Genomic DNA, 24,055 nt, shown 5'->3' with positions numbered 1-24,055 from the left:
ACTTTCCACCAGCACATCGGAAAACATCCAGATCTCCAGTTATATAGTAAGTTTATGGTACGGGCTCCTTTTTGTCTAGGAATAAAGACGATATGCCTTTAATTTTGGAAAATCATAATTTTCTTTTGCACATTTACAACTTGTGAAACCACAGAATGTTTAAGTTTTTTCCTGTGAATGTGGGAACAATTTCAGAGTTTTTTTTGTGGAAATTTACTTTGGCTTTTTATTTGATATTCAACGACCCAAATCCTCCTTTGTACCTGGAATCAATTTTTCTTTCAAAGTTGGCAACAAAAACCTGGATTTGTTATTAGCATATTAGCATTAGCGTTCCCATTCTGAGTGAAACTATTTCCTTTTTGTACAGATGATCGGTGGCAGAGCGGCTGGTGGCCTCTACCTGAATCAAACACCTGATCATTTTAAATGTTCTCCAAAAAGTTTTACACCACATCAGCTTACACGATGTCTGCTGGATTAGACGTTGGGCGGTTGATTCTGCTCTGTGTTTAAATGGGACGAACATGTTTGTGTTCATTGACGTGGTTTTCCTGATGCGTGGCGTGGCGTGGCGTGGCGTGGCGCCCGTTGGAGCGTGTTGTCAGTCAGAGCTGGAAACGAGGTCGAAGGGTTAATTAAGGTCGCGTTTAATGTCCGCCATGTCAACCAACACAAAGAGCCCAATTTATTCAGGCTGTGCAGCTTTACCTTCACTTCTGCTTCAATCTTTTCTCATTAGTTGCTCTTGGTAATCTGTCGCCGTCTCTTTAGACGTATAAGGAGCAACAAACACTGTCAGGAAATGGTTTCCAGCCGCAGAGAGGTCAAACCTCTAGCAGGGAACTGGGATGACTCACCGGCTCAACATTTCCACTTCATCAAAATTCTCTCCCTTTCTCATTTATGACCCACCTATCTGTTATCTTGTCCTCTCCTCCATTAATCCTTGCTGCGCCAATCTTCCCGCCCCTCCTGGATCTATCAGGGGAATTAATTAAAGCAGATTTTGTGATCCAGGTTACAGACAATTTCATCGGAGCAAAAAGCCATAAAATGCCTTGTTTGTCTCCTTATCAACAACCTATTACCGCCCAGGTTCACCCAGGTTATGCGTGCTCTATTAGCCAGATGGCCAATGGTTCTGTTGTTCCGCTGCCTTGCCTGGTAAATGTAGGTTAAATATATTTTCCTTTTTTATTGATGCTCTTAGTCCATTTGTTCAGCTCTTCCCCCCTCAGGGTTCTTGGTTTTCATGTTTTTCTTCATGACACCAGTTCGCAGTGCGTTACTGGGACAGTTTTTACCCCATCAATACGTCACATAATTAAATTTGGAGAAAATAATTTGCAGTCTGGACCTGCAGCCGGCGGATCTTATACCGCCAGCGTGTCTGAATGTTTTAACATGATCTACTGGATGTTTTATGTTTGTGGTAAACTGGGAAATTACAAACACATGGCAAGAAAGGAAGGATCTGCTTGTATGTAAATCTGATGCAATAAGCAATAAACCAATTGATTGCATGATAAAATAAAACAAACTCCATAATTTCCATTTGCATGATTTATTCTTTTTTTTTTTTTTTTACCAAAAACTGGATGATAAAAGTCTCCAGTTTGGTGTTTTGGTTTCCACTGACTCGTTTTTTGAAGGACAGTTTTGTTTACAGAGACTTTATTCTTCAGATTATTTGTTGTTTCTGTTGTTTGTTTGTTTATATTTGGATATTTAAAATTTCTTCCAGCTCCACTCTGCAAAAACTGAAATCTTAGTAAGATTAAATATATTAAATTAAGGAGATTTATGTAATTTATTTCACCAAGATGTTTTTATGTTAGAATATTTTTCTTATCTTAAGTGTTTTTGTACTTAATTATCTCAGTAAGATATAAAAGCTTGATGCTAAGAAAATATAACTTATTATGAGTAAATATATACTAGAAACTAGAATATTAACATGCAGTGTTAAATGTTTATTAGAATTTAAAGTTTAATGATCTTTGAGAATAACATCTCTCATTATTATTATTATGCCATTTTTACCATAATGCTACTTGAAAATGGTCCCAAAACTGTAATATTATGATTTATCACAGCGTCTGGGACAATTAGCTGTCCAGCTGAACGTGGTTTTTTTTTTGTTTGTTTTAATTTCTAATGACATTTGTTAGTTTTTACAGTGGATGAGGAACCTGGTGGCATGTTGAAAACCAGCCAGGTTCTGGATGGTTTGAGGGTTTTTGATTGAGACTCTGGGTTTGATACAGATTGGTTCTGATGTGTAATTCTGCTCCTGTCTTTGCGCCTCTTCATACATATTGTATAAAATCTCGTTGATCCGTTTGGACCCGGCTGAGCAGAGCTCCGGGCCGTTTACCTGCCGGCCTGTATTGACATTTACAGTGAGCAGGCTGAGTCACGGCTCCTCTCCCTCCTTCCTCCAATTAATTTCACTTCAGTCCAGCTCAGCTTTGATGCAGCGCAGCAACACGAACCGTCGGCCATGTGGCCTGCAGGGGGAGCCGCTGCTGAGGGCAGCAGAAAGCTTTAACCTGTTCAACCTCAGTTTATATCACCTGATTCGGTCCAGATCCTTTTCCTTTCCCCTCTGACCCCATGGGTGAGTCTAACTGCTCTGGAGAAGAAGCTAATTTTATCCACTTGTGTTCACTTTCTGCCTGTTATTGCCTGAGCTGATGACTGAATGTGAAGGTTGGGGCATAAACACAGATTTATTGATAATTTCACTTAATTACTACAACAAAGCAGACAGATGAAGCTCCTGTCTTGTACTCAGTAAATCCCCTGAGACACAAACTAAGGACAGAAATTAAACCTAATGACCTGCTTTTCCATCACAAATGTGTAGAAAACTTTACAGATGTTCTGATAATGTTGAAAAAAAACAACAACACAATTTTGTAATTATGTTGTTTCCATTAAATAATAAACACAGTTAAAGTCACACATGAATAAGTTATTAATAACATGCGACGCCATCTTCTTCCTGTTGTCTTCTTTGTCATTTCTGCCAGTAGTAACATCCAGTTGTTCATCGTGTGACTCGTGTGAAATGAAAATGTTTCCATTGCTTTTTTTTTATTTAAAGAAACCAATTTAGATGCATCTGAAAAACCACTTCAATCTGGCGTAAAAACTTTATATTGAAAAACTCAGAATTTTCTTGTTTCCATTAAGCAAATAAATTTTTCGTGATTCCAACTTGTGCAGTTTACCAACTCTGGAAATAGAGTCCATAACTCAACCTTTGGTGTTTTTTGTAGGTTTTCATTAAGCTGGTCAGAGTTTCTCTGAGAATGAGCCGCTCCAACATGTGCAGTAAAATATTCATCTGTTAGTTTGGGATGTGAGTTAAATAATTTCCTCTGTTATCCATGAACTTCCTGTGGTTTCATAGATGCGGCTTCCTGCCGGCGCTGTGCGCCGCGTCCTGCCGTCTGACTGACCATTCTGGGTCTTAAGTCTCCGCTCTGCTCCCGCTTAGGAAGATAAACTTTGACAATCAGTTTACTTTACGGTCAGACTATATTTATGTTCTATAAATTGAACATGAACTCCTCATCTGAGGTTTGATCTGAGCTGTTTAATAGAAACATGGCGTTCAGCTATCAGTCTGAACCTTCACCCTCCAGCTTGTCGTCTGTCTGTCTGTCCTGTAGAAGCAGGGAAAGCATGAAGCAGTAAATCTGCTGCTTTACCGCTGACATTAAGTCTGACAGTAGGAAGATTACTCTGCTTTTAACCTCTGAATATTTCAGCTTCTCTTTTCAGACCTTTAGAGCTAAAAACTCCCTGGGCCAGCTGAGCTGATTAATGTTCAACACTCTCCTTTTATTTAGATTTCTCCCCTGCAACGGCTCTGCCCCCCTCTAATGCATTCTCTTTCTGTCTTCATTTAAATCTGCATCTCTGTCCGCTGATTTATTCACCACTCCATTTTTTTCACTCTCCTGTAACTTCCAGCACCTCTATTTTTGTCCCAGAGAGCAGCGAGAGGCCTGGCTGCGGCGGCGCGTGTCGCTGAGCTGAGCGTCTGAAGCACCAACTGTGAGATTTAAGATGTTTTTGCTGCTTTCGCTGCTCGTCAGAGCCTGAGGTGAAACTCTCCTCATTAAGCAGCTAAATAACCTCAAGCAGATTCACTTATTTGTTCTGTACTCCTGATGTCTGGGAAAGCAACCTTATTACATGGACCTTAATTAGCTTTTGGAACAAACTTTGAAATCTTTCACCCAATCACATGATTTGTGGGTTAGAGTTAACCAACCTTAAAATATCCTGTCAAGTCTCCCGTTTTGGCCTGGAATCTGCCGTATTTCATTTCTGCTTCCCGCCTTCCTCCTGTATTAGTATTGTACCGTTTTCTTCATATAATAATTTATATAACATGATAACTATCTTAAAGGAGATGCAGCATTGAGGCGGTTTGATTATCAGATGATGCACTCCTCATAAACCTTAAATCCTGATGAGCGCAGACGATTGGAGGAGTCGTTTCACCTGCAGCAGCTGCTTGTTCACCACCTGTGTGCAGAAAATCTTAAAAAGCAGAACTCGTCTTTCTCTCCCCAAAATAAATCCTGCTCTTGATGACGGCCTGCCTGAGTGAAACCCCGCCAGGCTTCTTTTGCTTTTTCTGCAGAAATCGGTTATGATGGGTAAAAAGTTACAATTAAATCAAACTCCAAGTGTACAAAGATGTAATCCAAGAAACAGCATAAAAAAGATCCGTCTGATGACATGAAGTCGACTAAAGGATCCCTTAAACCTGCTGCTGCTGCACACAGGAGAAAACTGTGGAACAGATGTGATTCTTCCCAGAAATAACAGCAATAAAATGAGTCCAACTCATCCAGGAAGTCCGTCAGAACGAATCCCAGAGGAAAGATGACTTTTCCACCAAGAAATGTCTTGATTAAAAATGATGACTTTTGTGAAAATATTCTGTCGACTGATGAGAGAGAGTTTTTTTTTGAAGGAGTGGATCTAGTTAAATCTGGTTGAGAATTGAAGGCAGGAAAACACCAGATCTGGTTTATCTGACAGATTTGGTTCTGATATTTCCATTTTCTATAGTTTTATTAAATATTAGATTGGTTTTCTGTTTATAAAGGTGCAAAGCTGAAGCATAAAATGAATGAGTAGAAAAAAACTAAAATCTGAGCACTGAAATAATGAAAAATTAAATGTTTTATTATAAGAAGCGTTTCCACAGATCAGCAGAACATTTTAGAGATAAATGAAAACATTTTGCTCCTAAACTGAACACATTCAGGCCTCAAACATCCACAAAACTCCCAGAACCTCCAGATAAGCCTGCCAACAGCATCCGTGTTCTGGCCGCCATCTTTGTGAGGTCACTGTCATCAGTCCATTATGAAAAATGGTTCAGATAATTTACTGACATGAGAATAAACCACCATTTTCTAAAAAAGTATTTATTTTTTTAGGAAAAGCATCCATTTACTAAATGTCTGGAACTTCAAGCTGTGCCAGTAAAATGTAAAAGAAAAATCGAAGTCATTTACTCAGTGGCATTAAAATGTCAGCGATCATTTCTCCTCCTGCAGCTGTTTTCTGACATTTGAATAAATTTGGCATTTGAAATCACAGATCCTGAGAAGCAGACGCCATCTGGAGCGGGACGGGATCGCATCCAGAACCTTTTCTTAGTTTCACCTGCTGGTTTTTAATTGGCCGTTCATTTAGCAGAAACAGCAGGAGGCTCAGCTGCTCCTGTTGGGCAGATCGATTATCGATCGATCGATCCTTCTGGTGTTTCTGTCGGATTGGTCTTTATTTTCATTTCCTCTGACTTTGTGTTCAGTCGTCATCCTGAAAGGAACCAAAGTTATTTTTTAAAAGCGTTTATCTTAAAGAAGCCATGGAGGATTCTGTGAGCAGGACTGTGATGTGTGTTGAAGGCTGGAGCCGTTGTGGAATCCAGAGGCCATTTCCAGTCCCGTGTCGCTGGTTCCCAGTACGACCCTCCAACCCGTCTCTGGGCTTTGGAGGAAACTCAAATGTTTTGTTGCCTGCTGACGTCACAGAGACGTTTCATCTGGTCATCGAGGTTTTTGAAGCCATTTGACTCCTGGAAGCATGAAAAGTTCAAACCAAATATTGACAATTTTTACTCTCAGGCATCAGACTGAACTTAAATGTTTTTTAAATACATAAGTTTTGTTATTTTTTTTAAAGCTATCATTAATTTTTTAAAGCAATTATTTTTATAACTTTTCTAAAGATATAAATTTTTTTTTAATCACCAATTTTATCATTCTTGTTTTAAAGCTATTGTTTTAGTTTTTTAAGGCTACTATTTTATTATTTATCCATTTTTTTTATTTAAAAAAAAGGATAATTGGCACTAGCCCAGGGCGGCAGGTTTTGGGCTCCACAAATATTTTAGTTTTTTTTTAAAAATGCATAACTTCATATATTATAACTTTATTATATACTTTACTATATTAAATCAATATGCACACATAATGCGATGTGTTTTAAATTTTTGTTGAATTTTCGTCAAGATTAAAAAAAAAAACACTTAAGTATTTTAAATATGACCTTTATGACTCCACAGTTTCTTGGCTTCTGGTGAGGGATTGACCAGAACCGACCCAGGAATTGTTACTAAAACAAACATTTCTTTTCCATTTATGATATTTTAATAAAATGTGCTGGTCCGTCTTCTAGCTGCTTCCTCTGGTCCGTTTGGAGGAATGTTGAGTCATCAGTTGGATGTTTTAAACCTGCATGTGTTGTTACCTTCTGATGCGGTTAGGGGACCAAAACGGGCCCCACAACAGACCCAGACTGACCCTTTTCCTCCATCATGACCTAATTTGACACTTTGCTCATGAATTTTTTAACTCCAACATGTTGTGCTGCTATCATTTCCTTCTCTGTTTGAGTTTCCAGCTCTTCGTGCAGAGCGTTGGTTCCTCCGGACTAATCTGAGCTGAAGTGGATCTGTGGCCCCTGGTCTGGCGGCTCTGAATGATGCACACTGATGCGATTTCATTAAATCCTCCTAATGAGCCGCTTTCAGAGGGGATCGGTCCCGTTTCGCTGTTGCAGCTGTGATTACGCTCAGACCGCAGAGGCAGAGCAGGCTGCAGACGATGATCATCCGTCCTCCTTTGCTTTTTGTCTCGGGGCCCCTCCCAGTCGGCCCTGCTCAGATATTTCTCCCAGGGAGGTTTAACAGATTTAACAGGAGCTGACCTCTGTGCTTCTGGATTCTGCGTTCGTTCAGCGGTCGATGCTGATGGTGAGACTTCCTGCGTGAGAGCAGCGCCGGACCCGCGGGTCTGCTGTCGCCTCCGTCTGACTCTTTTGTCCTTGATTCAGTGTCTGACGGTGCTGCGATGGTGGAGGACGGCGCCGCTGGACGCCATTATCGTTTCAGGAAACAATAGCAGATCTGACCTTCCATGTTTACATTCATCCACACAAAATGCTGAGCTTCATACTGACATACAGGAGAACTGATGGAGAACGGTTTGTTAGGAAAGGTGGATCAACAGGTGTGCAAACATGAAATCCACCAGTCTCAAAGTGTGGCCCCGGGGCCATTTGTGGCCCTCAGACTGATTTTGTGCAGCCATCACTTTGTAATCAGGGTAAAAATGGTTACCAACATAATTTCCTTACACAGGAAAATGTGGTGGAGGAACTTTTTGTTTGGAAAATGTCTCATTGTTTTTTTTTCTTCTTTTTTAGTAATTTTTGAACTTGAAACATCAAGTAGTAATTTTTACTACTTTAGTTTTTAACTCAGCAGTAAGAGATTTTTAGTTATTGTTTTGTCTGTTTCTTTGTATGAAGTAAATAATATGTAATTCTTTAAACAATCAAGTCGGAAGTGAATGAACCAACCAGCTGTTGCCGCTGACGACATTTATTATTATTATTTATTATTATTGGCTTTATAGACTTAGAAGGTTTGGTTTTATAACTGATGTAGAGAGAAAATGTCGAGATTTAATGACAAATGGGTAGAAAAATATGTCTGAAATATATATAATATTGGTAAATATTGACTATAGCAATAATATGGATATTGAATATCAATATTGGACCAAATTTTCATATCGGTGCGACTTGAGTTCAAAGGTCAAAGTCTTTTTGACTCAAGCCCCAGAGAATTGGGGCGGAGGGCGAATCACAAGAGACTAATTAGAGACGGAGTTTGGGAAATGTGAAAACGAAGTAAATAAATGAAAAAACTGACTTTCTGTAAGAGACAAAGACATCTCAGTTTCCAAAATAGTCGACATAATAACTACGGCATGACTCAGGGTGTTTTCACAACACTGTTTTTCTAAGATGAAGAGCAGATTTACATGGAAGATGTAAACAAAATTATGATCTTTTATTGTAGCTTCATCACAGAGACGGAAAAAAACCCAGTCAATTATATTTGATCTAATAAAACCCTGCAGATTAACTTTTTAAAAAAATACCAAGAATTAAAAACCAACACAAACCAAACCACAGGTTCTTAATTACAGGAGAAAATAATCCAAACGAACACAAACAAAACAAAATGTTCTCAAAACACAAAACTCATCATGACAACCAGAATAGTTTGGCATGAAGGAACAAAAACAAACACAACAGCTCCTGAGTCATTTCACAGCTTTGCACCTTCAGATTGGTGTAAATTTTAATGAAAGTTGGGTTTTCAATGGAAAATCCTCCCAGCAGTTTGTTGTTGTTGTTGTTTGGCTGATAGGCCTGATGTTCGGTGGCCCGTCTCAAATCACGTTACTGCATCATTACCACTCCACAGGAGTCCCTCTGCTCTGGGATCATCGCTGGATGATTCTGGGCTCCAAACATTCTGCGTTAAATAATCATATTTATCAGCCAACATGTCTGGAGAACGAGAGTCAAACTGGGTCAACTGGGAATTAGCTCCACCATTGATTAGAATCCAAATGAACCTTTTGGACTGGGCCAACCAGGCTCTCTTTAGGACAATCGATTATCCCGATTGAGAGTTAGCGCCGGAATGAGCCGCTGTAGTTTGGTTTGAAGTTAGAAGAGCGATGACTGGGAGGCAAATGTACTTTGACTTCTATTTATTTTGCTGCGTAAATAGAAGAGAAGATATTTTCTAGAACTTATTTTTCCTTTTGGACTGAACTTGGTAAGAATTTTTTTAGTTTTCTGCTTCGTCTTGTTACAGAAAAACATGAACTTGAAGTTGCTGTCGTCATAAAATATCTTTAGGGATATTTTTTACTGATTTTGAAAAGGAATCATTTGTCAGTTTTTTTTAATTGAAGAATCTTTTTGCTAAATTATTTACGATGGTTTTCCTGTGAATTAAAGGTAAAAAATGATAATAAATTCCTAGTTGCAGCTGACCAAGCAGCCCTGCATGTTTATAGCTCACATATACAATGCAGTTAAATGTTATTTAACATTTCAGTGTAAATAAAGTGCATGTTGAGTTTGTTGAAACCAATCTTTGATGGAAATTGTTGTGACTGTTTTCAGAAGTTAAAGTTTGGACTGAATCTGGTTGAAATCATTTCCTTCCTTCCTGTTTGTCTGTTTTTATTCAGTCAGTGGAGATGAAATGTGTAACGAGGCTTTTCTGCCCCTCTTTAATTGCCTTATTAGCAGTGATTCCATACTTCATCCAGTGGTAATTATGCTCATAAGTCTCTGCCGGTTTTATTTTCAGGAGCTGAAAAAGTTCATTAATGTAATTTGGTTCATTGATTTTTCCCAAACTACCAACAGAAAGCTCAGAGTTTTACTCAGAAAGGTTTCAAAGTGAAACGATTTGGAATCTGCCAGCAGCATGAAAAGAGCGACTTTTTTGTAGAGTTTGTTTCATGTTCAGTCTGTTTCCAGTCCCCACACCGGATCTCATGAGGTCAAGGTCTGACCTCTGACCTTGGATTCTGCTGAGGATGTACCTCATCTTAATTTTTAGCTTTTTGTTATCAGTTTGTTTGTTTCCAGGGATCCCAGCTCTGCTTCAGTTTTAATTTTAATGTGAACTTCCTGGTGGATTTTCTGATGCCCCTGATACAGCAAAACATTCCCAAAGCATGACACCTCCACCTCCATGCTTCATGCTAGAATGCTGTTTGGTTTTGCCAAACATTTCCTCTGTTCTGGTCCAGATAATTCAGTTTTTGACTCATCTGTCCAGAAGAATCATCTTTTAACCTCTTTCTAGTTCAAGCATCTTGTTCTTTGGATCCACTGTCAGATTTCGGTGAGTCCTGTGAGAACATTTTAGGACTTGGATTCTTCCTTCAGCATCTTGCAGGCGAGGCAAAACGAGCTGCAAACACATGAATGATTCAAACTCCAAAACAAAAAACATCACATCTTTTACAACAGCAGCGTATTAATAATCTTTCCTACTCCAGACTCCCCCTGGTGGTCTGGAGGTCTTCCATTTTGTGGAGCCAGTTTGCAGCGTTTATATTTTCCCTTTTGCTTTTGTTTCCATTTGCATTTTTTCTGCAGATTCTTTTGTTACTTTTGGTTTCTTGTGTTTTGGAGTTTCCAACATTCATGTGTCATTTACTGTGTTTTTATCTGTCAGCCACTGTAATTAAATATGAGAGGATATCATTTCATCCCATATTGCACCATCCTACAGTGTGTAAGGAAATGGTTGTTCCCTCTGAGGATTTATTTTGACTCAATTTTTCGTCTTTCTGTCTAATCGACACGCTGATTGTCGTTTTAACTTACATTTTTTTCCTATTATTTGGGTGAAAATTAATTAAAAAAAATCATGTTTTCCATGCTTACAGTAATGTAGAACAGAGTCAAAGCCTAAATAGAAAGCAGGATTTACCGAAGCTGATTTAAGTTTTGCTATTTTGTTTAAGTTTTTTTTGTGGACGTTTTGTTCTGAGCGGTAAAAACCGGAGCGATTGTTGGAGCCTCTTTCTTCAGTGCAGAATCCAAATCATTTCATCTGCAGAACCGGGTGCAGACTGCTTGGCTCTGAATCGCTACATGGTCCTCGTCATGATGAGTCACTATGAGTTCATCTCTTCGGTTTGACCCCGTAAACCCCGAGAGAAGAAATAACCGTCCGCAGCAAATCTGCCCGGATCCACCATCTGCTGAGTGTCTGTGGAGCCACTAGAGTAAAACTAATGAAACCGACCGTCTGTTTGCTTTGTGAGAATTAGAAAAAGTGCATATTGGTTTCAGGAGATAACTTGAAATGTGAAATTTGAGTCAAAGTCAACAAGTGTACAAGGTGTGAGGAGAGGATTAGCAGGAGAAAACCATTAATAGGATTTGTTCTGGAGGAAACTTTAAGGTGAGAAGAGACAGAGCCGTGGTTAAGCGAAGTCACATTAGTTTGTATTAAAGACTTTTATCCAGAGGAAACATTAGCAGCCCGGTTCTGGTTTGAGGGATTATGTTTGCAGCCTGTAGCTCCAGTGCTGACTCTCAAAAAGAGGCTTAAAACTCACCAGGCTTTTGTTGGGAAATGAATCCTCTGAAGTTAGAAACTGTTTCTTCTTTCTGTGCAGACTTTGTTCCTGCCGCAGCTTTCCTTCTGAATGGATAAAATGTCATTTCCTGTTATCACTGAAGACTCAGGAGCTCAGAATGACAATGAATTAGTTTAAGCAGAGGAATCCATGGCCTCACTTTACACCTTTATTATTTTTTTATTCCTCCTCTTCAGTCCAACAGTTAAAATGGAAACTTGGATCAAAAGCCAGAAAATCCTCCTATAATCGCATAACTCAATAGATGAACTTAAACCATGTTGTTTACACAATAAAACAACTAATTTATGTTCAAAACGAGACTCAGGAGAAGATGCAACAAATTATCTTATACACTTTACCTCTACATTTTGGTGTTAAAATGTAAGAAAATTAAACTTCTTCACACAAGTTTAAGTTTCAAAGTGAAAAGAAAAACTAAAATGAGTTTTCATATTAGACCAGAAGTTGAGTTTTTACTCACCTGAATGTTTTTTAAATTAGTTTTAGTCTCAGTTTGAAATTGAACTGTAAAAGTTTATTTTTTTTCTGAAAAGAATGTAATTTATAAAGTATATTATATTATCTGAGCAGCTGTTTGTCCCAAATGTACTTTTGAGTTAAAGTTCCTGAACATTTTTGATTTTATTAGCTATGAAATTAAGGTGGATACAGAAACTTTGATAATAAATGAGAAATTATTTCTGCTTCACCTCACATTTTTATTAGATTTTCCTTATTTTGGTGATTGACAATCGGCCGTTACTTTCATGTGAAGTGAATCCTTTCTGCTGACCTTTTCCAGCAGTTTTATCTCCACCGTTTGATCTGCCGGGTTTTTGTTGCTATATTTAATGACTTTTCCGACCCGTCTTTGACCTTTTTTCAAAAGCAACTAGTGACAAATCTCACACATTGTTTCACAGATATTGTTAAATGTTTTTCAATAAAATAAAATTGGGATATTGAAGCTGCATTGTGACATATAAAACAAATCTATCTTTTAAACAGACCAATAATCGGCCTGAAAACTGCGATCAAAGTTTTTTTGATCGCAGTTAATTTAAAAAAACTCATTTTTTTAAGAAGTTATTTAAAAAACTCCTTGTTTTTTTTCTTCTATTTTTAATCAATTTTGTTTATCTGTAAGAATGTCACCCTAAAACAAAAAGAGACTCATGTTCATCTGCATCAAACTCAGATTTGCTCCACAAAATCACTGAGGCCCTGAAATGACCTTTGACCTTTGAAAACACCTGCTTTAAAACTTTGATGCGTCTTAAGAAAACAGATTTGTGCATCACTGCTGGATTTCTAATAGAAAATAATGAAGGCTAACACTTTAATTTATGGATTTCCTATTTGATTGGTCGTCAGAAACTGGAAAACATAGTATTTTGAAGACAAAACAGTCTGAAGTAAATCCACTTTAAATGTTTTCTGCTTTAACAAGTTCAAAATAATTCATACTGTGACTCCACAAAGCAGTGAAACTCTTTTATTCTGAGCCATAGGAATGTCAGGTTGACTTCAACCCCCCGCCTCTCTGCACTCATCAGTCCTGCAACAGACAGACAGACTCAAGTGTTCAGTGCAGGCGGCTGAGCTGCAGCTGGTTTGATACTCCGCTGCACTCAGAGGGTTTGTAAGAACGAGTCAAAGAAGTGGAACATGGAGCTCCAACATCAGTCTGTGATTCTGCTCCCTCGTGTCGATGCAGCTTTAATGTCTGCAGCAGAAAAAAAACAGATGATTCCTGAAAGAAGCGACTCAGGAGGCCAAGCTGCCACCGAACCGAAGCGTCAGCCTGAGTTTGGGTCAAACTGGGAGAACTGGGCTCTTCTGGTGCAGCTGATGGCTCATATTTTTAGAGCAGAGTGGAGAAAATATCTGGCTCTTAACAGTAAACAAACTGAACATGAAGAGAAAAGCTGAAGGTCTGACAGCTGCTTAGTGTCGCCTCTTTAAAGCTCAAAGTCTTGCATCTAATTACAGGTTTTATTCTCACTCCTGAACGACTGATTCACATTTTTACAAACTTTGATTCATTATTGGATAATCTGAACATCCAGTAGCAGCATAATTAGTCTTAGTGGGACTGATTTTACATCATCATGTTGAAGTGATGATTAAAAATAATCCTAAAAGACTATTGATTACTTTTATTTTTCCTAACTGTATAGCTACATAGAGCAGCATTTATAGACCCATAAATACTTTTTTAAAAATCATGTCATCATTACGGTGCAGAAAACAGTTCAGTGAGTTTTTTTAACATTAACTGAAATTTATTGTGACAATAATGAATCAAATTTCTTATCAAGACAATAAATTGTTGATATGATAAATAATAATCTAATAAGAATAAACCTTTCTAACAGATAAAAATCACCTAAAAACCCAGTTATTGCACCGGACCGGAGGGTTTTAATTCTATTTAAACTCAAATATCTTGAACTCACGTTGGATGAGAACAAACAGATTTACATGATAGAAATCCAGCCAATAAACCTTCAGGATGTTTGTGATGTCATCACTTCGACCTCTGGAGGTTTACGACGCCTCGATGAATTTATGCCGGAAGCGTCGAGCAGAAGGCGGTTTAACAAAGAGGCCTTTAAAATATCATTTCCTGTATTAAATTATGTTTTTATTTATGTTGTAATTAATTGAAATAAAAACCCAGTTATTGAAAACCCAGTAAAAACCTGAGAAGGAGCCTGAAGATGACGCCTTGTGTAGGAGGATATTTTTATTTTTCTCTGTTTCTATTTAAAGAGCTGTGAGACCTTTTATGAGGTGAGCCTGTAAAAGTGTCTTTGCTGCTTTTTGTGGCGATTTGGGCGCCGCCACTGATCAATCAATCAATCAATCAATCAATCACACTGATCCCGAGCTGAACGCCCTCGGACAACTCGCTCAGTGAAGCGGCTTGATGGGAGGGTTTAATCCCACATGGGTTCTGACAGCGCGGCTGCATTCATTTTAATGATGCCCTGCGTGTGTGTGTGTGCGTGTGTGTGTGTGCGTGTGTGTGTGTGTGTGTGTGAAGGTCTTATCTGGCCTACATTGCGCAGCAGCCAGTCAGACAGGTCCCATCTGTACGTGTAGCGATTGTTAAAAGCTTCCCAGCTGGTCAGCTGGTCCCACCTGTAACCTGCAGATTAACTTTCAGTCTCTGTGTTTGAGGTTAAAGAGGTGAGTTAGTTTTACACACCGACACGTTCAGCACCAACATCTACATGTAGCACTAAAGGCGAAGTGGTGCCACCTCACAAAGACTGACAAACTTTAATTTAGTAAAAAAATACTCCACACTGGACCTGGAAGATATTTAAAATATCCAAAATAAAAAAACAATAAATATAAGAGAAATAAAAGCCATACACAACTGAAACCATAAATAAAATGGATTGTGACGTCGCTGTCAACAAACTTGCCCTTCAAAAATTATGAATAATCAGGAGGAAAATAATGTGATTAATTGATTAATTGATTAATGCGACAGGTTTACTTTAGAGCAGAATCTGTCAGGATGTGAAAACTTTGTGTTTTATTCTTAACATTTGGTTGGATCAGCATTTAAACGACTTGGATCAATGATTTTAGATTTCTAACTTCTATAAACAGTTTGCAGACATTCTGACATGAACTGGTGCAACAGAATCAGGTTTGTAGGCCATTTTTTTACATTTTAGCTCCGCCCACAAATGTTCTGTCAGACTGAGGTCAAGACAAATCGAAAACTTTGACTCCCTTAAACTGTTTTCTGCCCAACTTGTTGTCCGTTTCCAGATTGATGGAGGGCAGTTGCTCCTTACAGTCTTAGCAGATGTATTCCTGTCTTTCCGTCTTTGAGAAATCCAGATCTGCTTTTGTCACTTGGCTGCTACTTTCCCTCTTAAATCCTCTGAGATCCTCACTTTGAGCCGTAATGACAGATACTCAGGAGTCTCTCTTTATCCTCCATGATTCATTGGAAGTTAATCTTCAGCTGCAGATTCACTTTTTAACGGTTTCTGTGTTTGCTGAGTAATACGCCAAATCTTTGAGGTAACTTTCCCTCTGCCCACAGGCTGTTCGTCAGTAGAAGCTTATTTAACGCCTAGTTTGTGTTTTCTTTGTAGATATTAGCAGCCTGAGGCTGCGGGGAGCTGCCCAGTATGGCCGCCATCTGCTGTCGCTCTGCCTCATCGAGTCTCAGAGATCCGCTGAGACGCCTCAGGGCGGCATTAAACTGGAGAGTTTAAAGCCAGTTCCCAGCGTTCAGTCACTTAAAGAAGACGTGTAACGGTACTCAGTGCTGCAGGACGCACAGAGAGGCTGCAGCTCCGCTTTTCAATATCAGACTGATTGATCAATAACCGACCGACTTCACCAGAAGAAAACTGAATGCTGTTTTCTCCAAAGCATTGACTTTGTTGCCCTTAAGCTAATTTGGAGTGAATTTGGCTTCGTGTCATTGTCTTTGTAGCTGATGTATTTCTCATGAAGCTTTGAGGAAAAATTCACATTTTGCTTGTTTCTGCTTCCGTTAAAATCTTTACTGCTCCTAAAAACAACCCAAATGCTTAAAAAATAAAAACACCCAGCCGGCTTTTGACAATAAGTTTATATTTTCTGGGGTCTTGAAAATGAAACGTCTCAAATCAGCAGGCACTCCCCTGTTGCCTAGCAACCCCAGCTGAGCACATCGTCACCTAGCAACCCAAGCTGAGCTCCAGCACATTTGATCAGCTGGTTTTACAATTGTATTCTTTGTACAATGGCTGCTGGAAAAGATAAAGTGTGTTGTTGTTGGCTTACCATCCAGAAGCCACTTTCTGCATTCTGGTTGGTTGTGCAGGAGGCTCCACTTCCGCTTTTCAAAATGTACAGTTGTATATTTGTGGTTTCCAGCCATTTTCATGTGCGAGTGTAAGCCTTGAATTGGGGGCGTGGCCAGCAGGAGCTGATTTGGATTTAAAGTGACAGAGGCCCTAAATCAGCTTATCCCAGAACAATGAAGTTTTATGTTTCAAAGAAAAATCACAAACGGCTGAACTTTATTCTGAAGCTTCAGTTCAATAATCCCTCAGTTTGATTCGGCAGTAACAGATTATTGACTGAAATGTCAGACCAGTTCCATTGCTGGTTTTTAAAGATGAAACCCATTTCTTTTTTTTTATTGCCAATGCACGTGAACAAAAAAACAGGTCAAGTCTACCTGTTCTGTTCTTAATCCGTTGACCTAGAAAGCAACATGGAATATCAGATTATGGCTCACACGACCCCGTCAGATAATCTGGTAACTGGAAGTGTAGATGAGACGGAGAAGCTGACATTCACTCTAATTTAGGATTTCTCGTTTTCATCACTGAAATTAAACGTCCTGCTCTGCTGACCGAGAGGAACAACCTGCACATAATCTGATCAGATTAGTGATAATCCATAACCATCTGACTAATTTCTAGTTATCCATGGCAATAAAGACACAGTAAAAAACAGAGTGGATGCCAGTACATTATTTTTCTACCAAACTTTCTCCTTCCACTCACCTTTCTATATTTTTCACAATATTCAAATTTTGTGAGACACAAATTTGGATTTTTATTAAAAATTCAAATTGACAATATTTAATTCTGTGTCTGATCAGTTTATATAATAAAAATATTTCACATCCTGGAATGAGTTATAAACAAAAAACTGAACTTTTTTAAATGAAATTCATTTTTTTGAGCCATACTTGTACCGTACTCATTTTTTAATATATTCCTCACACACCAATTACCGTGTTGAAACACTCCACCAGCATGAAGCAGTTATGCTCAGTTATACTAAAACTTGCTATTTTGCATACTAAAAACCTACATTTATGTTGATCATACATGTTTTTCCCAGAGTAACAGTCTGTTTACCTGTAATTGTACATGAATTGATTCATGCAGGCGGTGATGGATTAAAGCTGAAAGTCAGTTACAGCTGGATTTAATCCAGCTGAATCATTTTAGAAAAAAATGCAAAAAATTATGGAAATTATTCGTAGGGTTAGGGTAGTAAAAAGCGGGAGTGTAAAAGGAAATTAAAAAAAAGAAAAAATCAAACATATTTTCAGTTTGTTTGTTTAAATTAGTTAATAAGAAGACAAATTAATGTAATAAAAAATAAAGTGCAGTGATGTTTTACTAGCGATCCGTCGTGGGAACCGGTTGGTAATTTAGTGGAGTATTTAATCCAGGAAGAGGCTCCTGTCACTCAGTCACCTGATTCGGCCGTCAGTAATTATGATCCACTTCAGACCAGAATTATCTGCATGCAGATGATTCTGTTTTGTGGTTTTCCTCTTCAATAAGCATCAGCAGCTACTGAGTTTTTTTCATAACAATAGCCACAAATACAGCCGAGCTGAACACATTTCCCCAAGTGCCTCTTGAAACCCCAGAGAGCATCCTTCATCAGTAATGACCCTGATCAGAGCCTGGGCCGTAAACAGAACCGTTTACCCGTCATTTATCTTCTTCTTCTTCTTCTTCTTCTCCTCCGTCCAGCAGGCGCAGCGAGCTGCAGTGAAATGGAGCTGCTGGCCGGACGCGTGTGACTGGACATGGAGGCTTTGGGTGAAGTCAACGCCACGCAGGAGGAGCTTCACTTCCTGCCCCCGCCTGACGGCGACCCCAACAACCTCGGTTACCATGACTACCCCCCAAATATCGGCATCCTCCCCCCGGTTCTGCCAGCCGGATTCGAGGGAGTGAATTTTCCAGAAGACCCCATCCGACTGCTGAGCGTTCAGGTGCGGGTCGCGTATCTATTCCCAGAACATCCTCCGTCTTTAATTGGAGCAAAGAAAAGGTTAAAGGTTACATTTCGCTTCACATTAGCGTGAAAACGTCTGACAGCTGTTTGCTTTGGTTTGTTTGAAGGTGGTGTTGATCTTGGCCTACAGCACCATCATCGGGCTGGGGGTTCTGGGTAACTCGCTGGTCATCTACGTCATCTATCGCTTCAAGACACTGCGGACCGTCACCAACTTCTTCATCGCTAATTTGGCCGTTGGTATGTTTAGACACACACACACAGCTCAGCGCTAAATTAGCTGCTTGTCAGTCATCGTTTAAACACTTCCATGTGTTTTATTTCCATCTGGACGTAAACATGACAGAAATACATCAGGAAATCTGACAGGAAGTGCAGACAGGAGCTCAGTTAATGCATCAATAACAGCAGAATGGGGTTTTTAGCAATGGAGCGTCTCTTAACGTCTGTTTTTATTGGGTTTGACGTAATAGGTCATGACATGCAACTGTGTTAGCATCACAGTTAGTAGCTCGTTAAGGTCATGTTTGGTTTAGAGGAATAATTTAGTTGTTTATGCAATGATGATGGACAGCAGTCAGATTGGTAAATAATCTTCATGAGGAAGCTAACAGCTAATAAACTTACAAATGTGAACAACCTACCAATCATGGCAAGCTCTAGTATGAGAGCTTGTATTTCTTATAAATAAGGGCAAAATCAAAACTTTGACTCGAAAGTTTCTGTTCAAGATTTGAAGATTTTCTTTGATCATTTCTGTGTTTCCTCCCTCTGAAAGGAAGAGTTGAAGTAAATCCCATCAGAAGTGGGTTTTCATGTTGCATGCCTGGGATTGCATGTTAAATTTTCTGTTTGTGGAGATTCTTTCATTTCCTCCTGGGACTAAAGGTCCCCATGTTCATTAATTATACATACATATGTAGTGAGATGGCTTTAAAGGAAACTGATGTAAGTGTGTGTAAAGTGCTCTGAGCTAATCTAAAACATGTAGGACTTGATGAAGTCGTGGTTTGGTGACAGAAATCTAAATGAATGTTCGCTCTGTTGTGTTTGAAAGAATAAAACCTTTGAGCCGTTTGACTGACTGATCTGCTGATTTGAAATAAAACTGTCAGCAGCGATGAACCAGATTTCTGCTCTGTTGGTGATGAAGGTATTAAAACAATTGAAGATGAGTTTTACTGAAGGCAGATTTGACTTATTTTGTTAACCAGAAACACAAATGATGGGAGACATGGAAAAAGATCTTTCACTTGCATAAGCCCCACTTTTCTGTTTTTGTTTGATCAAATGAACCTGATTGCTTATTTTTAATGAGTCACGTTCATTTTTAATCTGAACAAAAAAACAAAACAAACGTCAGACAAAGATAAAAAGTGACTCACTGTGGTCTTTAAAATGATAATCAGATGCATTTTAAAATAAGTCATATATTTCAGCGTTTTATCATGGATTAACATTAATATCTGCCTACATGCATCAGGACTCTAATGCTTACACATATGGTGACGTTTTATGACATTTACTTTCCCTTTGGGATAAATAAAGAATTCATGAATTTGAATTTTATCGTTTGTTGTTTCTAAATCTTTTAATATGCAGATTTCTGTCGGTTGAGGTTTCTTGAATGCGGCTCGGGGAACGGGAAGCCGTTGGTCCGCTGACTCCTGCTGGCAGGAGAAGGCCGATGGTCATTACCACTAAAACACAGTCTTTGCATTGATTATAATTGCGGTTCGTTTCTCGCTTTGAACTTCAAAGTCGGATCATAATGGCATCAGATCAAATGTGATTAAAGAAAAAAACGCCAAACAAGTGAAGCAGGAGCTGACAAAAGGCGACAGAAATGTGTGTTTAATAGGTTTTCTGCCAAGAAACAGAACCGTCCAGCTGAATTCATTCTCTGTGCCATCTGGACCCTTAGAGGTTAAACCAACAGAAAATGTTTTTTATACGGTAAATATGATTAAAAACAACTCCATTAGAGGTGTAACAATACACCAGAGTGTTGGTTGGGTACATGGGCTTAGATTCAAATACGATGCAGGAAATTTCAAGTAATTTGATCTGATTTTCAAATTTAAGAGGTAATACAGAAGCACAAAGCGTCATTGTTACAGAAGCTGGCTGCGCACTGAGCGCTCAATCTGAGCAAATTAACAGAGAGCTGAGAGGAGGGAAGAACTGCTACAGAAAAACCTCATAATTGAGTGATGCTGATTTAATTTTCCAGGAGGGCTTGGTAGTGGACCGCACTACCAAACGTAACTGAAGCTGGTTCACTGACCGCTCTGTTACTGTGGCTGATTGGTGAGAAAACTGGCCTGACCAGAACTTATAGACAACATAGGGAGATGAGAGAGCAATGCAGATTGCTTGAAGGTAGCCATAAAAGCAACCTGGGCTTTCATTACCATTCACCAGCCTTTGAAGGGATCCAGGATTAGTTGAACATGTTGGCCTAAATATGTTATAATTTTCCTATCAACTAAAAATTAGCTGTTTGTGATACGCCAAAAGTCATAATTACTTTAAAAAAATTTATATTTTGTTATATTTTCCACCCATGGAGGCCAGCACTTCTAAACCTACTGGGTTTTAGTCCATTCTGTACTGAACGCAGGAAAGCTAACTTTACCTCAGTAGTTGTCTCATATTGCGTTTGACTGGTGTAATTTTAGATACTGCCACACTGTGTCACTGTTGGCTGTAATTAAAAAGAAAAAATCAGTGAGGTGAATCTGGATCATTTCCCAAATGAAAGAAAGAAGAGCGCAGTGGGAGAAAACCGAACACAACGTCCAAAGAACCTACATTTGTGCCCTCAGCATTTCTCTCCAGAAGACTTTGTCATTTATACGAGCAAAACTGACAAAAGGCTCTAACAGGTGATCATTACCTTAATGAGTTAAAAATAAATGCCATGCTGACAGTTTTATCCTCAAAGCGTCTAAACCTGCTGCCGCCAGAGTGCTGGAAGCTCTTTAAATGCTAATGGAGCTCTGTGGCAGTACGACCGGTGGCACTACTGCTGCCCCGTTTACCTCGTTACAATGTTTCTGATTAATTCATGAGAATGGCACTAAAATGACATGACGGAGTCAGAAGAGGCCAATAAACCCAGACAATGATACAAGTTATTTGGGTCTCAGAGGCAATTATTAGAGTTTCAGTCTCATTGTTCACATGCAAGTAGTTTTCACAGAGCCACTGTTTGTATGTTTGATACATTTTATCAGGAATAACAACTTTAAATATTCAGTTTTTCTAAAATTTGAGAAGAGCTGAATGTCATCAGCATAGAGGTGAAAAGACACATCAGAAAAAGTGCCTGATTATTTGGTAAGACTGAGCCCTGTGGTACACCACATGTCAGGCTGTTATCTCACTTCTTTGTCATTTTCTTCCTTTGCTTCCTGAGTCAGCTGATGCCTCCTTTCCTCTTTTGTAATTACTAATAATTGCTGCTTTTAGTCGCTCCAAGGTTTTAGAGAAGAATAGTTAATATTGGGTTTAGTAGAGAAATTACCTAGTAAGTAATTGTAATTAGTTGTGTAACTATTTCATTTTAATCAAAGTGCCTTTAGATTCAAAGTGATCAGCCTACGCTGCCTACCGCCGGCTCCGAATCCGTGAAAGGGCAGAGAAGTGAAGTCACCACTGAATCTTCAGGCTGAAAACCTTTAAATATTCAGAAAACGCCACCAGAACCTCAGAGCTGCAAACACTTTCCCAGTCATCTGCTTCAGCACATGGCGGGCGATCTCACCTCCACTTTATTCATCTGAGTGTGAACAGGCGTGATTCACACATCCCACACCTCTACATCTGATGCTCGCATGTACCCGCCTAATCAACCCAATTTAAAGTCTCTAGAGTCTAAAGACCCAAATATTTAGGTGACACAAGGATCGTCTGTAGTCTGACTCATCTGAAGACAATTCAAAAGTGTTTTTGAACAATAAACATGACGGCAGTTTATAAAATTAGATTTTGGAGGTGAAACAAATTGATTAAAACCTGACAAACTAAATCTCAGTATTCTGTAATTAGCGCCTAAACAATAAAAACTGTAAGACAAAAAGCATAAATATGCACCAGGAGCTCGTTGATGGAGTACAGATGATGAGTTGTAATGAGGTGCAGAGTAATGCTTTGGTATGTGAGCTTTTAATCTGGAAGATTAAATATTAATTGCTAACGATGTGATTAGAAATAAGAAAAACTGCAGGAGATAAATCAGTAGAACCGACCTCCAACAGAGTAGGAAGGAACAGCAACAAGTTTCTAAATGTTATTCAAAGTTAAAAGGATTCATTCCACGTCTTCGTGCAACACAAAGGTCAACTAAGATTGTTTCAACCAGGAGAAATCAGGATGATCTTTTCACCAAACTTAAAGGAAACAAAAAGAAAGCAGGCGACCGGATTGCTGCGGCTCGACTGGCCGTCCTGCCGACCGGCCGGCCGGCTCCTAACGAACCGCAGAAACAAATAATCACATGGAGCTGTTGTTGTTTTCCCAGTGTGAGAGTTTACCTGTGTGTGAAATGAACGACCTAGAGTGTGTGTTGTTCTGAGACATGCTAAGAAAATGAGATGCAAAGCAAACGTCACTGCTGGCTGTAATAAATGAAAACAGAGACGATAGTTTGTTCTGAGAAACTTCTGGTTGCCAGAATATCGCATCAAACTCGTTTTTCACATACTTTTGTGTTTTTAAACTCTTTTTCAGATGTTACGGTAAATGTTATCCCTTTTTGAAGATTCTTAAAGTTTTAAATATTCTGATTTCATTATTTTTACTTCTTCATGTGGCGCTGAAGCATGCTGCTAAAACATTTAGTGGTGGGTTGTGTTTTGATCCTGTTCTTTGTTCACTGATGCTTTTAGGTGGAGTAGTGGACACACTCCACACATGAATGGTCTCAGGATGCTTTCAGGGCAGCTCTCACCTTTTCTTCTCATTATCAGGATCTCTTAAGATGCTTCATCTCAGAAAATAAACATACTCAGTTCTCTGCAGCCCAGTCCGTGTACCGCTTCCTCAGGGACGACTGTTTTTTTTTTTGTCTGTAAGGAAAGTGTTTTCCTCTTCGTTTTCTGTCCCGACGTCGGGCCGGTATCCCTGCTGTCCACGCAGAAACTCTTTGACCTGCTGACCTTTTTATCTTTACTGGTGGCTCCCAAACCTTTAGCTGAACTTTGTGTTCTTGTTAATTCAGTTTCTGTTTGGTTGGGTTTTTCTCTGGCTTGCAGCAGGATTCTTGCCTTTTTGATGCAAAGTGACATTGACAGTCTGTGTTTTCTTGAAGGAAACTACAGTAGACAGAAGAAAGATTTCAGGAACCAGCGCTGTTCTGATTTGTGTGATATGAACTGCTGATCAACACCGATCTAAAGATCAGATCGCTGAAATGATGCCAGCAGGCCACTTTGTGTTTTGGTTTTAGGTTAGTTTTCACTGCTTTTCGTTTAAAATTGCCTTTTGTCTGATCGGATGCCACAAGGGACATATTCTCCCTCGGTTCTCCTTCCAGTGAGATTTACCTGCAAAACCCAAAAAGGGAATCAGGACGGATCTTGAGTTTTAACGAGGGGGAGCAGGCATTCGCTCTCTTCCCCCAGATTAAAACACAAAATCTTACCAACTATGTTTTGTTTAGTTTCTAGTTCAAATATCTTAGTACACTTGAAATGAGATAAAACTAACAAGTAACTTTTCGGCAGGATTTATGAAAGAGA

At 39.1% G+C, this 24,055-nt stretch overlaps 1 protein-coding gene across 2 annotated transcripts in view; it reads left to right on the top strand.

Moving 5' to 3' along the window:
• npy2rl (neuropeptide Y receptor Y2, like) overlaps positions 1–24,055 on the top strand; it is a 52,233-nt gene that overhangs the window by 8,222 nt on the left and 19,956 nt on the right. The window contains exons 2-3 of one of the 2 annotated variants that reach the window (XM_028039244.1): positions 18,047–18,288; positions 18,419–18,551. In XM_028039244.1, the coding sequence (XP_027895045.1) occupies positions 18,100–18,288; positions 18,419–18,551 (322 nt within the window). In that variant the 5' untranslated portion in view covers positions 18,047–18,099. Of the gene's footprint in view, positions 1–18,043; positions 18,289–18,418; positions 18,552–24,055 lie in introns of both variants that reach the window. The other variant, XM_028039243.1, reaches the window with a different exon arrangement.

The sequence above is a fragment of the Xiphophorus couchianus genome, chromosome 14, assembly GCF_001444195.1.
Source record: "Xiphophorus couchianus chromosome 14, X_couchianus-1.0, whole genome shotgun sequence".
Taxonomy (NCBI): Eukaryota; Metazoa; Chordata; class Actinopteri; order Cyprinodontiformes; family Poeciliidae; genus Xiphophorus; species Xiphophorus couchianus.
This window is presented reverse-complemented; position numbering and strand designations above follow the sequence as displayed.